General features: G+C 38.8%; 1 protein-coding gene across 1 annotated transcript; it reads left to right on the top strand.

Annotated features, from left to right (window-relative positions):
- The first annotated feature begins 14,540 nt into the window (after positions 1 to 14,540).
- LOC110775348 (uncharacterized) lies at positions 14,541 to 16,400 on the top strand. Its single transcript, XM_021979960.1, has one exon. It carries the CDS (start codon positions 14,541 to 14,543, stop codon positions 16,398 to 16,400), a length of 1,860 nt encoding a protein of 619 aa, XP_021835652.1.
- Positions 16,401 to 16,883: the final 483 nt, after the last annotated feature.

The raw sequence follows: 16,883 nt of genomic DNA, 5'->3' as shown, positions 1-16,883 counted from the left end.
CATAGATGGAGTATTTAATGCTATTAAATACTTGATCCGTTTACGTACTATTTGTGTGACCCTACGGGTTCAGTCAAGAGTAAGCTGTGGATTAATATCATTAATTCCACTTGAACTAAAGCGGCCTCTAGCTAGGCATTCAGCTCACTTGATCTCACTGAATTATTAACTTGTTAATTAATACTGAACCGCATTTATTAGACTTAACATAGAATGCATACTTGGACCAAGGGCATTATTTCCTTCATATAATCCTTGGCATAATATGAATTATAATCATAATCATCAATAAATTTGTAACACGGACAAGATTTTGAAAATTCACAATGCGAAGAGGTTTGAAAATCAACATGGGGAGAATGGTTGTCATCAAGCTCATGAGCATTAACATTAGAAACATGAGGGAAATCATTGACATTCATGCAAGGATGCGAAAAATCATGAGAATAAGCATGAGAGTCAAAATATTGAACTCTAGCAAACCACGAAAAGAAAGGCATGGCATCTCTCCAATGAATGTTTTGAAGCTCTCCATTACAATTGGATTGAAGAATCTCAAATGTTTTCCTATTCACTCCATTATATATAGCATTACAAGTGTCCCATGCCGTTAAACCATTAAGAGTTCCATGGGTGCGACGATATTCAATCATCGCATTTACTCTATTATAATACATCCAAAATGGTTCATGAACAACTTGAGAAATTGAGAACACTCTTGACATTTTTTTGATTTTATATGGAAATGAAAAGAAAAGAAAATGAACTAGACTAATGAACTTAGAGAGAAAAATCAAACAATGATGCCATTCCCCGGCAACGACGCCATTTTGACGAGCCGAGTTCCGGTCGTTGACGGATACCGCTCTATCAAACAAAATTTGTAAACTCCTAACTAACCAGCTATATTGACTATAGCGGCAAGCATAGGGATCGTCCCAAGAGAATGAATATGTTTGAATTTTCAATCTAATGCGTTCATAAGCTAGTTCGAATGGAAAATGAATTTATGTAAGTATGAATCTATTGAAAGCAAGAAAAGTATGAAATATGAACAAGTAACGAAATTCTAGAGATTTCGGGAATCGACAATGGAAGTTGAATTAGGAGAAGGACAAAGGTCAACACACATTGATTATGCAACGACTTGACAAACAGGGGAAAGGCAACGAATGACGCGCTCACCACCTCTCGGATTGAACGCGCTTAGTTTTCTAATCTAGGAAGAGCTCTCGCATGATCCTAAGACTAAATAACTAGCAATTGAAATCAACTCTTCACATGCAACATCTAAATTCACAATCTCTTGCCAAATCAAAATGAAGCACTCCAATCAATCCTAGTTGAACTAGCATTTGCAACTACCAATTCACTAGTCATGGAATTCCTAAGTATCAAATCAAGCTTAATCACAACATCAACATGAATTTCCCTATAAGTTCCCCAAATTCATTCCCAAGCTTCACCCCTAATCTCTAGACTATGAATAAGCATGATTATCACTAAGATTAAACTAAAACTAATCCTACTCATGAAACTAATTGAATTGATGAAACTAATTGAATCAACAAAATTCAGAAAATTCAAATATCAAAATTGGGGGAAAAAATCAAGAAAATTCAAAATATGAAACTAATTCTAGAATTCAACAATGAAATCAAAGCTTAAACGAAATTAATGAAGCATTTAAAAAATGAAAGAACAAATTAAAGAGAAAACTATGAATTATACCTTGAATGATTGAAATTGCATTAAAATTGAAGAACACAATTGAAGAACAAAACTCAAATGAAAGAGAAGAGAAAACTGAAATTTAATGTTTGAATCAACTAAGAATTGAAGAATTTGAAACAAAGAATCCTAATCCTAACCTCTAATCTAAGCCCTAATCTAATTCTCTCTCTAGAATTCTAATTATGAAAATCTAAAAATGAAAACTAACTAACTACGTGCTTGAAACAATGCTGCGAATTTCCTTTTATAACAGCAAACCCGCGCAGCTGTGCGATCGAATAGAGGGTACGTGTGGTCGCACAAGGTTATGTTCGGTCGCACAACTTCCTGTTTGGTCGCACAACAAAAATCATAAGCTAGTGGTATGTTTCTGCCCATCTGTGCGCCCGAGTTATGTACCACGACCGCACAACAGGCCTGTACGACCGCACAACCTGCCTGTGCGACCGCACAACGCTGTAGCTGAGGCTGTTTTGCGTGCTGCTATTCTGCTTGCTTTGCTGTGGCTGCCTGCGTATTGCTCCTGGGTTGTTCGTGCACTTTTTGGGCAGCAGCCAAGTGGATTTCTTCGTATAGCTGCACAGAGAAATTGTAGAGCATATTATTAAAAATCGAAAAATCAAAATATTAATTCGTTTAACATTTTTACAAATCGCAAAACATATAACTCGTCGACAAGCATAATGACATATTATTAACACGTTAATACTCAAAACGACCCTTACGCAATGAGAATGCGCACAAAAGGCACGTTTAGAGCAAAAACGACTAAAATATACGCAAGACGAGAAAATGTTACGATTAATGCAAAAATGCGATAAACGAACTAAAAACGATAAAACTAAGCAACAATAATAATAAAATGCTAATAAAATGAACTAAAATCCTAAGCTAAGAGCGACATAAATGTCGCTCATCACGCGACCTTCAACCGGTTGACCACTCGGACTACCTGATTAACCATCCTAGCAGGCTTCTGAACAGAAAAACGAGCAATCAAACAGAAAGTATGCAATAAGTATGATTGCCAGAAAAACAAATTTTGTACCACACGAGCGTCCGCAGGGACTAGCGGGTGAAATCCCTCCTCATCAATGATCACAGGCACCTCCTCTGTGATCCTAAACCCACCCGACGTGGTATAACGAATCACGCAGTCAGGCGACACTCAACCGCCGATATCAGTAGGCTCAGGCTGCAACATAGATAAACAACAAGTCAGGACACAACAAAAGAGAAAAACACGTGCATATCAAAAAAATCCTAAAATTACATGTACCTCGACGACCGGTGGAAGCAAGAGCAGGAGTCGCACAAAATCAGAATAGCTGTGATCAAGCATCACCAGCTCACCAGCAGGCAAGCCCTGTCGCAGCACGACCCGACGACTAGCAAAGATGCCCGTAGGGGGCAACATACTAGAAGGCGGCGACTGAGGCACCCGTGCAAGCTCAGTAGTCTGTCGTAGTACTCGCTCCCCCAAGAACAATGCAGGGCCCCTAGGACCCTAGTACAGAATCCAGCACCGAGACTGGCGTCGAGCCTCCACCAACGCCTCTGTCTCCTCTAGCCCGGCCCAGCAAGACCAGCTCACCTGTTTGCAGAACAAAAAACAGACAGGTCAAGTAACTCGTATGGAACGAAATAAAGTAAGAAAGGAAACTAATGATACTTACCATGTCAGGACGCCCACCCGCGATCATATCCCTGAACCTCTTTATAGGAGGGTGTCTCTTCCGCTTCCCAGCACTACCCCTGCAGTTAGCCATAGGGTAACCCCTATCCTCTCTATCAGACCGAGGGACAAAGAACGGTAAACGCTCGAAAGCCCACAATTGCAGAAAAATAGTGAAAACAGGTTAAGTAAGTACGTAGCCCATTTAGCACTCCTAAATGATAATACCAAATACGTACCTCGATGAGTCGCGGTACGACGCGCAGAGAAATAGGCCTCTAGACCATCAAGAACCCATACAGCCACACTCATATGGCTAATCAATTCCGCATAGGCTGCCTCGCCCTAGCAGAACAAACCTAGCTCAGATAACTCCCGCACCAACGGGATCAGTCATGGATCCACCCGCTCAGAACAGTTCGGCAAAATCGTCGAACACAAGAACAGTATGTAAAAGATGCGAGCATAAATCCTCGCAGAAACACCAGAAGGGCGGCCCTCCGCCAAAACATCCACCAGCAATGAGTAAGGCATCCCCTTCCCTCCATACTTGGACAACTCCTTCCCCATACACTCCCTAAGCGTCTTCTACGATGGCATATCTCCATCTCTGATGTTGTAAATCGAGGTGCCCTTGAAGGACAGACCCGTAAGGGCAGTGTAGTCCTCAGGGGTAATGGTCATCTCCCCCCACGGGGAATGAAAAGTTTTGGTGGTATCCCACCACCACTCCAGAAGCAAGCGCATAAAAATCGTCTAGACGCATTAGGGCCCACGACCTCCCAAAAGACGCACACCATCGGATACAAGGGGCATGCCTCCACCACTCCACGAGTTTGCCAGTCCAGCTTCCCCAAACGCTCCACAAAGATAGACCCGCCATAAGGCCGACAAGACGTATCCAACTCGGCCCTAACGGCACGAACCCGTGACACCACGTGATGCCCCAAGTCATGGTGAAGGTCGATCCCGCCATACTCAAGTGGGCCTTGAAGGAAATAATTCCCTTGGTCCAAGTATGCATTCAATGCTAAGTCTAATAAATGCGGTTCAGTATTAATTAATTATACAAGTTAATAATTCAGTGAGATCAAGTGAACTGTATGCCTAGCTAGAGGTCGCTTCAGTTCAAGTGGAATTAATAATATTAATCCACATCTTACTCTTGAGTGAACCCGTAGGGTCACACAAATAGTACGTGAACGGATCAAGTATTTAAAGGAAATAAATACTCCATTTATGGATATTCGGAAACGACGGATCTCGGTTCCAGTGGGAGCTGAAATCGTCAAAGGACTACTATGAATACTCCGGAAACAATGATATTGCCGGAAACGGAAATATGGATCGTATCGGAAATATAAATATTATCCAAGTCGTAGATGTTGCCGGAAACAGAAACATGGTACGTATCGGAAAATATTATCGGAAATGGAAATATTGCCGGAATCGGAAATATTGCCGGAAACGGAAATATTGTCGGAATCGGAAATATTATCGGAATCGAAAAATATTGTCGGAATCGGAAATATTATCGGTATCGGAAAATATTTCCGGAATCGGAAATATTAAATATTTGTTCGAAACGGAAATTAATTGCGGAATCGGAAATATTAAATATTGTTCGAATCGGAAGTGAATTCCCAAATCAGAAAATTAATCGGAAGCGCATCGTACGAAATAAACATCGGACGAGCCTGCTAGACGCAAGGCCCAGCACGAAGCCAGGCCTGCGCCTAGCAAGCCCATGCGCGCAAGGTAACACAGCAAGCCAAGGCACGCAGGCCCAGCCAAGCAGCACGCAAGGCCAGGCCCAACGCGCAAGACAACTGGCGCACCCAAAGCAGTGGGCTGCGCGCAGCGCTGTGGGCCGAGATGCTCCGTGCGCGCGCGCGTCCAGCACCCCTCGTGGGCTGTGCGTGCGTGTGTGCGTTGAGTTCGTGCATGCGTCGAATCCTTAAGCGATTAGGATTAGATAAAGATTAATTTACCTAAAGTTACTAGAGTTAGTTGTTTAATTAAACAATAACTTATTAGTTTTAATTAATGTCTAATTCTAATTGAAACCTAGTAGACTTCTAATTCCATTATTCCAACCCTATAAATAGGTGATGGCATTCACAATTTATAATCACTCCAATTCAAGTATTCACATAGTTTTAAGGATTAAAACTAACGTTAATTTGCCACAAATTTTATTCGAATAACTTAAAACCTTAGGGGTGCAATTCTAGTTAATTAAATCTAAGGCGGATTCGAACGTGCTGTGGACTATCTACGGAGGGACGACACTTGGAGTCCTAAACTTGTTCTTGTTCGGTTCGGGAGCAGCTAGGGAGGGCACACTAATGTATGCATCCTAAATTATGCTAATTGTTATGTGGCAATTAATTTGGATTCCTGGCTTTATGGTTTTTCCGCGTGAAATATATATGCTTTATATGTATCATAACCTAACAGTGGTATCACGAGCCTCTAATTAATTCCATAATAAATTATAGTTAACATGGTTAAATTTTATAAATTTGCAATGAATTAAAGGGGTGATTAATTTCGTTTTTTGTAATTAATTGCAAATTCGTGCGATTATTTAATTATATGTTCGCAGAATTTTCGACAGTTTAGTCAATAATGGTCGGAATCGTATAATCTTATAGTGAATTTCGCATGTAAACGACGTTTTAAAATTTTGACTAAAATCAAAGATTTGATGCCGAACCCAGAATTCCCAAATTTGAAGCCTAACTATGACTTTTCGGAGGTTTTAGTTTTTCGAACGCAAAATTTGTAATTTTTAAGACGTTAAATTAAATATTTGAGATTCTTGTTTGTAAATCTTGAATCTATGATTGACCTACTGTATATGTTTAACAATTTTAATGCCTAAGCTTGTTAATTATACAACCTAATTTGTAATTGTAATTAATTTGTTGAAATTCGAATAATTTAGAATTTGATTTGTTTTTCATAACTAATTTACAATTTAATTAGGTATCCATGATTAAAAACCACCATAAAATTTGTTAAATTTGATAAATTTTTAAATTTTATGACTTAGATTTGAATCCATGATAATAAACTTGATCGGAAATTAATTTGAATAATAAATTTTTGATTTTTTACCCTAAATTTATAAAATTAATATGATTTATTAATTCGTCAATAAATTTAAATTAAAAAGTTTTGATTTTTATGTAATCCGGTCATGAATCTTGCATGCACAAAGCAATGGACGCTAAGTGTTACCCTTAAGGGTTGTTGTATAGTGCGGGCATGCGACAACGAGCAAGGGAGCTCGTCTCCCATGCGGTACGTATGCAGCGAGCAAGCGAGGGGCATGCGAGCACAAGGCAGTAGCCCTGCCTTGCGTCGAGTGCTGCGATGAGGCATGGGCGGAAGGGCGAGAGGCAAGGCACAAGCGAGCAGGTGGGCGCGCGCGGGCAGCGAGGGATGCCTCGCAGCAGCAAGCGCTGCCTCGCCCAGCGAGGGATGGCTCTCCCACAGCGAGCGCTGCCTCGCCAAGCCAGCTGCTGCGCTACGACACATCGAGCAAGCTGCTGTGCGCAAGCGTGGCTTGCTTGGCTTGCTGCCTTTGCGTGTGGCTGCTGCTCGTGCCTTGCTGTGCGATCACTGGTGAGGGGCGATGCTGCCTCGTGGACTCGACGGGGAATGGGCGCAAGCCCATGGCCTCGTCTTGACCCGATTGATACGCTTTGAATTTAATTTTGATTTTCAGTTGGAAAAACGATTTTAATTAATTTTAAAATTCGTAATTTAATTTTTTCTCGGAATTTAATTTTAAATAATTTAATTATTATAAATTTTATTTATACTAATTATTTTACTAAAATTAAAACCTTGATTAAATTTAAATTAATTAATTTAATAAACTAAAAATAAATTAAAGGATTCAAATAATAATTTATATGAGCTTTAAATTTTAATTAAATTTGTATGTTTCCGGTTAGACTAGGAAATACAATTTTATGTTTAAAATTAGTAAAGCATGTAAATTTATTGGTTTAAGTGGGAGCGTTTTAGTCATAAACTCTTGATTAGGTCTACATTCCTTTAAGGTTAAAACAACTTGATTAGAATTAATAAGGATTGAATAATTGGTAGATTATTGGAAGCCTTGATTAATTGCTGCAAATATTTATGTGATGCATAATATGTTCTACTAACCAGCTATGTGGGCCATTCATTGATAAATGAATGGGTGAATGGTATATTGTAAATGTACTGTTTTGCAGGTTATGGAATGTGACTAGTATGGCCCAAATAGGATAGAAAATATGGTTTGCGTACCATTAATTTGAATGTAAAGATGGTCTAATGCAACAAAGTTTTTAATTTAAGTATGGTCTGCGTACCCTCAAATAATTGTAATTACTTTAAATTATAGCTTATCCTACTTGAAGAAAATGACGCCTCCCATGGTGAAATTCAAGACGGAGTTTCCAATCCATTTTCAAGACGGAGTTTGAAGTTGAAGCTTCAAGATGAAGTTGGGCCATACTAGATCACAATTATATCTTATGCATGCTTTAAGTTATTTATTGCTTTAAATATGTCTTAATTATGCATGAGATTGTGGCTTGATTATGTTGCATGATTAAGGATTTTAGTTCACTTAAAATCTAACCAACATAGTAAGAGCCTTAAGTTCCAAACTTTAAAAATTGAGTTAAAAGGTGCCATGCCAAAATAACACTTACTTGGATAACCTTTACATCAATCTTAGTAATAGTTTTCCGCCTAAGCGAGGTGTTACTTATTGATCCTAAAGGGGTAAGGTACACAAATAATTGTGAGTACATGTTAGTTTTGGTGAAACTGAACGATATAATTAAAGAGTCCTTTTATGTCGTGGAAAATGAGATAGGTTTACCTAATAAGTTCTTAGACGTACCTATCAACTAAGAGTAGTTTTTAGACTATTAGCAAAGGCTTTGCTTACCTAAAATATTTTAGAATTTAGTCTAAATACATAATATGCTTAATTCTTCAATGATTTAAGGATCTTGGAATCATTTTATTCACACCGGCCTGCCGGAACACATAACTTGAATAAAATGCTTAATAAATGATAAATTATGCATGTATGCTAGAATTTAAGTTTTTTAAGAGAAACTGTGAATGGTTATTTAATTGTTTATTCTTTTTCAATTGTAGTTTTAACTATGTCAAACAACAATTCATTCAACATCCGATCAATTCTCGAAAAGGAGAAGTTGAACGGGAAAACCTTCCTTGACTGGAAAAGGAACTTGCAAATAGTTCTTATGCAGGAAGAAAAGGAGTATGTCCTGGAAGAGGCGATGCCCGAAGCTGCAGGAGACGGGGTCACTCAGGCAGCCCTCAATCGTTGGATTGATGCCAACAAGGATGTAAAATGTCTAATGCTTGCAACCATGAGTGCAGATCTACAGAAAACGTTCATCAACTCAGATGCTTTAACGATCATCAGTGAGTTAAAGAACATGTTCCAAGATCTGGCTCGAGTCGAAAGATTCGAGACTCAGAGGCAAATTCTTGAGACCAAGCTTAAGAAAGGCGAGCTCGTAAGTCCACATGTTCTCAAAATGATTGGACTCATTGAGAATATGAGTCGGCTGGATCAGCAATTTTATCAGGAAATGGCTATAGACACCATCCTCCATTCTCTTTATAGCAGGTATGATCAGTTCAAGCTGAACTACAGTATGAATAGTCTGGACAAAACGCTCACTGAACTTCACGGTATGCTGAAGACCGCTGAAAAGACGCTCAAAAGTGATAAGCAAGATGTGCTTATGGTGCGTGGGGGCAAGTTCAAGAAATCTGGTAAGAAGAGGAATGCTAAGAAAGGTGGCAAGAAGGCCAGCCCAACTAAGCAAGCTGGCGGCACCAAGTCCGAAAAGAAGAAGTTGAGCCAACCTACTTCTGAATCTGAATGCTTCTACTGCAAGAAGAAGGGGCATTGGAAGAGAGATTGCTTGAAGCTTAAGGAAGTTCAGAAGAACGGCACAGCCGTTCCATCTTCAGGTATTTTCGTTATAGACTGTATACTTGCTAATTCAACTTCTTGGGTATTAGATACAGGTTGTGGCTCACACTTATGTTCCAATTCACAGGGACTAAGAAGAAGTAGAAGGTTAAGCAAGGGTGAAGTCGACCTACGAGGGGGAAACGGAGCACGGATTGCTGCATTAGCTGTAGGAACTTATTATTTGTCGTTGCCCTCTGGGCTAGTTTTGGAACTGGAAGAATGTTTCCATGTTCCAAGTCTTACTAAAAACATTATTTATGTTTCTTGCTTAAATGCTAAGGGATTTTCCTTTTTAATAAAAGACAATAGTTATTCGTTTTATTTTAAAGAGATGTTTTATGGATCTACTAGATTAGTCAATGGACTTTATTTATTAGATCACGACAAACAAGTTTATAACATAAATACCAAAAAGGCCAAAAAGAATGATTTAGATCTCACCTATCTGTGGCATTGTCGATTAGCCCATATAAACATAAAGCGCATAGAAAGACTTCAAAAGGAAGGAATTCTAGAACCATTTGACTTAGAGGATTATGGTAAGTGCGAATCATGTTTACTTGGAAAAATGACAAAGCAACCTTTCTCTAAAGTTGGAGAAAGAGCAAATGAACTATTAGGTTTAATCCATACAGATGTGTGTGGACCAATGAGTACAAATGCTAGAGGTGGTTTCAGCTACTTTATCACTTTCACTGATGACTTCAGTAGATATGGTTATGTCTACCTAATGAAGCATAAGTCTGAATCCTTTGACAAATTCAAGAAACTTCAGAGTGAAGTAGAGAATCAATTAGGCAAGAAGATTAAGGCACTTCGGTTTGATAGAGGAGGTGACTATCTGAGCTATGAATTTGATGACCATCTGAAAGAATGTGGTATTCTATCAGAATTGACTCCTCCTGGAACACCTCAATGGAACGGTGTGTCAGAACGGAGGAATAGAACCTTGCTAGACATGGTTAGATCAATGATGGGTTAGGCCGAACGTCCAATAGAATTTTGGGGACATGCACTAAATACAGCTGCACTCACTATAAATAGAGCTCCGTCTAAAGCTGTTGAAAAGACTCCATATGAGTTATGGTTTGGAAAGACTCCATAAGGGTCTTTTCTTAAGATTTGGGGTTGTGAAGTATACGTCAAACGATTAATTTCAGACAAACTTCAACCAAAATCTGACAAATGTATCCTTGTGGGCCATCCAAAGGAAACAAAGGGGTATTACTTTTACAATACATCTGAGAACAAGGTGTTTGTTGCTCGAGATGGTATCTTTTTGGAAAGAGATCACATTTCCAAAATGACAAGTGGGAGAAAAGTAGACCTCGAAGAAATTCGAGTCGAACAACAAACTCTAAAGAATGCTCAAGATGACATTCAGGATGAAACTCAGAGATCTTTAGAAGTATCTGGTGAGAATCAAGGACCATCTAGAAATGTAACCCCGCGTAGATCGCAGAGATATAGATCTCAACCGGAAAGATACTTAGGTATTTTGACGAACGAAAGCTATGAAGTTCTATTACTTGAAAGTGATGAACCTGCGACTTACAAACAAGCTATGACGAGCCCTAGCTCCAAGCAATGGCAAGAAGCCATGAAATCTGAATTAGATTCCATGTCCGAAAACCAAGTTTGGGATTTGGTCGATTTGCCAGATGGCTACCAAGCCATAGGAAGCAAATGAGTTTTCAAACTGAAAAAGGACAAGGATGGGAAACTAGAAGTTTTCAAAGCTAGATTGGTTGCAAAAGGTTACAAGCAAGTTCACGGTGTGGATTACGATGAAACCTTTTCACCAGTTGAAATGCTAAAGTCTATTCGGATAATGTTAGCAATCGTTGCATATTACGATTACGAAATATGGCAGATGGATGTCAAAACCGCTTTCTTAAACGGCATTTTAACAGAAACTGTGTTTATGACACAGCCTGAGGGTTTTGAGGATCCAAAGGCACTAGTAGAGAAATCGTCATTTGCAACTCATCAATTACAACTCACGCAAGTCATACGAGTTGCAACAAGGCTTTGGTCAACGCGGGTCAACGTTTTAATGAACTATTCGCAGCAACTTCATTGACCAAGCACTGCGAAAAAGCTAATTTTTTTTTGAAAGAGGATTTCGCAGCGCGGGAACCATGTACAAGTTGCAATTAAACTGATTAATCGCAGCTTGTGGCCGTACTGAATGCTGCAACTCATAATATTCGCAGCCTCCATGTCTCGAGTTTGCTGCAATTAAGGAAATTTTTTCGAATTCACAATCTGAATCTATCTTCTCAACCTAGCCACCACAGATCTAGAATCGCAATCTCTCTCCTCCGCATATTCTCCCAATCTCCATAGCCACTCGCTACTTAACCACAGCTCGCTCGCTCCTCCGCATCTGCAGCTCGCTCCTCCGCTACTTCACCGCCTGCGTACCTTCATCTTCTCCTCTGCTCCACCATCTGTTCTTTTTCGATCTGTTCACGGGAACTCGTGCATAACTTGATTGAAACGAGTTCAACCAATTTTTCGACTAATACAAGGTAAATTTTTGCTTCTTGTTCTTCACCTCTTTAATTTGAGCAATTCAGATATTCTGTTAATATTTTCGCAACATTCATTTGATTAATTGATTTGATTTTCGAAATTTTAATTTGATTTATGTATTATCAAAATTTTAATTTATAAATGTCCTGCCCAAATCAATTTCATTGAACTTCATGTTGTTAATTAACTTGATCTGATGCGATTCATCCCTGATCAATTTGTAAGTAAGTGAGTTAGTGTGTGACTGTGAGTGAGTTAGTGTGTGACTGTGAGTGAGTTAGTGTGTGGTTGAGAGTTAGTGAGTGAGTTAGTCTGCAATTTCAGTCAAGTCTTTTATTGCAATTACATGTTAGTTTAGTTATTGTAGTCTGTAGACTTGTGGTGCTGGCGTGCTGCTCCCAATTCCCATATGATATTACCATGTTTTAGTTGGTTAGTTTAGTTATTGTGATTTGTGGTGCTCCTGTTTTAGTTGGAAAAAAGCTACAAATTAAATCCCATAACTAATCTTAGTTTGGAATGTTTCATCTTCAAAAATACGAAAACCAACTCTCATTGTTAACTAAAATGAAGAACAGAAGTTGCCTTCCATTTTCCAACTTTTTTTTTATTACAGTAGGTTGATTACAGGGACTAAAATATGGCAAGTTCTACCATAAAAAGGAAAAATGCACCGGGAACTAAGTTAATTAATACAAGTTGTAATGTCAATGTCACGGGAACGGGAACATCGGGGGCATTAAGAGACATATTTGTGCAAATTGGTTGCTAGTATAGAGGATGAACAACATACATTGTGTTTGACCTGCCTCATGCCCTCATTAAGTAGTAACAGGTCTAACAACCCACTTTTGCTTGGCCGTGGTAAAACCTGGCCTTGATTAGACTTTTTAATGATTTCAAGGCCATGGATGACAAGCCCTAGGGACAGCCATGTAGTTTAGTCCATTATTTTGAATTGGGACTGAAAGAAAAGCTGAGGGTGAAAATTACTTGGGTTTTTATGTCGACAAAACAAGCAGAAGAATTCGTGTAGAACTCATATTTGATAATAACAGACCTGTAGAACTCATATTTAATAATAGAATAATTTTCTAAGCTTTAGTCTAGGATTTTGCCAAAATGCTCGTGCTTTTTCCACGAGTCATAAAGATTAGCAAGTTGTGAATATTGTGAGTGTAGGACATAGATCATTTCAACCCTCTACATTAGTATACTTGTGAGACTTTGGTTTAGGTCTTCCATGATTCATCATTTTGAGAGCCCTTGGGTTCTACATTATACTTGTGGGACTCTGTTTTAGTTCTTTTACAAATTCTCAGACCTACCTCTTAGCATCTGTAGCCCCTTATTTGCTTTACTCGGCTAAAAGTAAGATGTAACTTTTAGGTTTAAGGAGTTTTCCTTCATACTTCCATTTAATTTTCTTTCCCGTGAGAGGAAGTTTTTGTAAAGATTTTCAAACTGTGTTCTTTGGAAATCATTTTTATCATTCTAACCGTACTTATATTTCAGTCTCAGCACACTTCGTAGCTTATTATGATTACCATGTATCCCAAAATTATCGTTTTTTAGGGTTGGCATGAATCTCTTAATCGTGTTTAGATTATAAATTGAACAGCTATGTTAATTCATTATTTTGGTCCAAAATAAAATGTCAAGTTTCCATACCCACGTTCGGGTGCCGAGGATCCGAGGTACTTGGGGTAAAATGAAGATTCCAAGTAACATAGTTGAACAGTGTGTTATACGATAATAATTAGTCTTACAGGTTGGTTAATTTGGATAAGTAGGATAGTTTAAAATGAGTCCTTAGGTCATATTAGTTCAAAAAATGGGAGCGAAAATGTCTCATTTTAGCCTAAATATGTCCATAATGACCCAACAAGCCTAAAACGTGCATAACTTGATTGGAATGAGTCTTAGAAAGTTTAAACAAAGAATATAAAACATGTTATTAGTTCTAAATGAGTCTTTAGGTTCATTAGTTCAAAAATGGGAGCGAAAATGTCTCATTTTAGCCTAAATATGTCCATAACGACCCACAAGACTAAAACGTGCATAACTTAATTGGAATGAGTCTTAGAAAGTTTAAACAAAGCATATAAAACATGTAATTAGTTTAAAATGAGTCCTTAGGTTCTGTAGTGCAAAGTTGGGAGCGAAAATGGTTCATATGTTTTTTTATATATATATTTATATGTTTGGTTTACTCATGTATATGTAAGGTGTTATTTGCCGAAAATGAGGCGTCTTTGGATAGACGGCAAACGGACTAGTCTTGAATACTTGTCCGGAGTGGAGGAATTTTGTAGACAAGCTGTGGAACACCAAAGGAGTATTGGGGTTGGAACAATATTCTTCCCTTGTTGTGACTGCAAAAATGTCAAGAGATGGGATGACATAGAGGTCATAGAAGACCATCTGGTTCGTCGCGGGTTTAAACAAGACTATCACACATGGTATTGGCATGGTGAGAGTCTTGATTCAATGAATGAAGATGGTGTTGATCATGAGGATAATGATGATAGTAGTGATGCATAAAGTGTTGAGAGTGATGAGATGGATGAAGAAGATGGCGACGAGGAAGACCGGATGAGTGATATGATGGATGGGATTGGAGATCATGTAAAACCACAATCTAAGATGATGGAAAACTTGAACGAGGCTGCTAAAACACCGTTGTACCCTGGTTGTACGAAGTTCACAAAGTTGTCTGGTACCTTAGAACTTCATAATGTGAAAACAAAGTTCGGTATCTCTGACGTGGACTTTGATCATTTGTTAGCAAAATTTGATGAAATATTACCAGAGGGGAATACCCTCCCCTCTTCTACCTACTACGCAGAAAAGCTAATGTGTCCTTTTGGGTTAGATTATGTCAAGATCCATGCATGCCGGAATGATTGTATACTCTATCGAAAAGAGTATGAAAATTTGGATAAGTGTCCAAAGTGCGGCGAATCACGCTACAAACGAACAGATGGTGATGATCCAAAAAAGAAAGCCCCCCCGGCAAAGGTGATATGGTATCTACCGATAATACCAAGGTTTAGGCGTCTGTTTGCAACTGAGAGTGATGCTAAGAATCTTAAGTGGCATGATGAAGGAAGAAAGAAAGATGGGTTACTTAGGCATCCGGCCGATTCTCCGCAATGGAGAAACATTGATAGGGCATATCCAGAATTTAAAAAGGAGGTTAGAAATCTTAGACTTGGTTTATGTACGGACGGGATGAACCCGTATGGTACACTTAGCAGTCAATGGAGCACATGGCCGGTCTTATTAACGATATACAATCTCCCTCCTTGGTTGTGTATAAAGCGCAAGTACTTGATGTTGTCACTTTTAATTTCGGGGCCTAAACAACCCGGAAATGACATAGATGTATACTTGGCACCTCTCATAGATGATTCGAAGCTATTGTGGAATGAAGGTGTTCCAATGTATGATGCCCATACCAAAACTGACTTCACTTTGCGGGCCATGATTTTTTGTACCATTAATGACTTTCCGGCTTACGGGAACTTGTCTGGGTACAAGATTAAAGGAGAGAAGGCATGCCCTATTTGTGAGGAGGAGATGACACCAGAATGGTTGGACTACTTCAAAAAAAATGTGTATCTGGAATTCAGAAAGTTTCTCCCTCGTCATCACCCATATCGTAAGAAGAAAAGGCAATTCAATGGGTGCACGGAGGAAAGACAAGATCGTACGCCTTTGACTGGAAAACAAATTTATGAGAAGATCAAGAATATTGAAACGAGTTATGGTAAATGCGGAAAACAGGAAAAAACACCGAAGACTGTTCTTTGGAAAAAAGTCTCAATATTTTGGGATCTTCCATATTGGAAAGATTTGTCAGTCCGACATTGCCTTGATGTGATGCACATTGAAAAGAATGTATGTGATGCTATTATTGGTACATTGTTGAACATAACTGGAAAGACAAAGGACGCTAAAAAGGTGCGACTAGACTTGAAAAAAAGGAATATTCGACCAGAGTTGTGGCCTGTGGATAAGGAGGGTATGAAGAAGTCATATTTGCCTCCGGCTTGCTACACATTGTCCCGTCAAGAAAAGCGAATTTTATGTGAATGTCTATATAACATCAAGGTACCTTCAGGGTACTGTGCGAACATGAAAAGACTAGTTTCTTTGACCGACTTGAAGTTAATGGGTATGAAATCCCATGATTGTCATGTGATGATGCAAGTTTTTTTGCCAGTTGCTCTGCGTGGAATTTTACCAAAGCATGTGAGACATATCATTGTTAAGTTGTGTATGTTTTTCAACACGATTTCTAGCAAAGTGATCGACCCGGAAAAACTAGATGCACTTCAAGCTGATATAGTTGAAACGTTATGTAAATTAGAGATGTATTTTCCACCATCCTTTTTTGAAATCAATCTGCAAGCTTAAGAAATCAATCTACGGATTGAAGCAAGCATCAAGGAGCTGGAATGTACGTTTTGATGAAGCAGTCAATGACTTTGGTTTCATCAAGAACGCAGACGAATCTTGTGTATACAAGAAGGTCAGTGGGAGCAAAATTGTTTTTCTAGTATTATATGTCGACGACATATTACTTATCGGAAATGACATTCCTGTGTTGAACTCTGTCAAGATTTGGCTTGGGAAATGTTTTTCGATGAAGGATCTAGGAGAAGCACAGTACATACTTGGCATCAAGATTTACAGAGATAGATCTAAAAAGATGATTGGACTCAGTCAAAGCACTTATATCAATAAGGTTCTTGAAAGGTTCAATATGGCAGACTCCAAGCGAGGCTACCTACCCATGTCTCATGGAATGACTCTAAGCAAGACTTAGTGCCCAAAAACACTAGATGAGCGTAGACGAAAGAGTGGGATTCCATATGCATCATTGATTGGTTCAATAAT

Source organism: Spinacia oleracea, chromosome 4, assembly GCF_020520425.1.
Source record: "Spinacia oleracea cultivar Varoflay chromosome 4, BTI_SOV_V1, whole genome shotgun sequence".
In the NCBI taxonomy this organism is placed as follows: Eukaryota; Viridiplantae; Streptophyta; class Magnoliopsida; order Caryophyllales; family Amaranthaceae; genus Spinacia; species Spinacia oleracea.
This window is presented reverse-complemented; position numbering and strand designations above follow the sequence as displayed.

Coding starts and splice junctions, on each gene's coding strand:
- LOC110775348 (XM_021979960.1), top strand. CDS start 14,541: ATGGATGAAGAAGATGGCGACGAGGAAGACCGGATGAGTGATATGATG.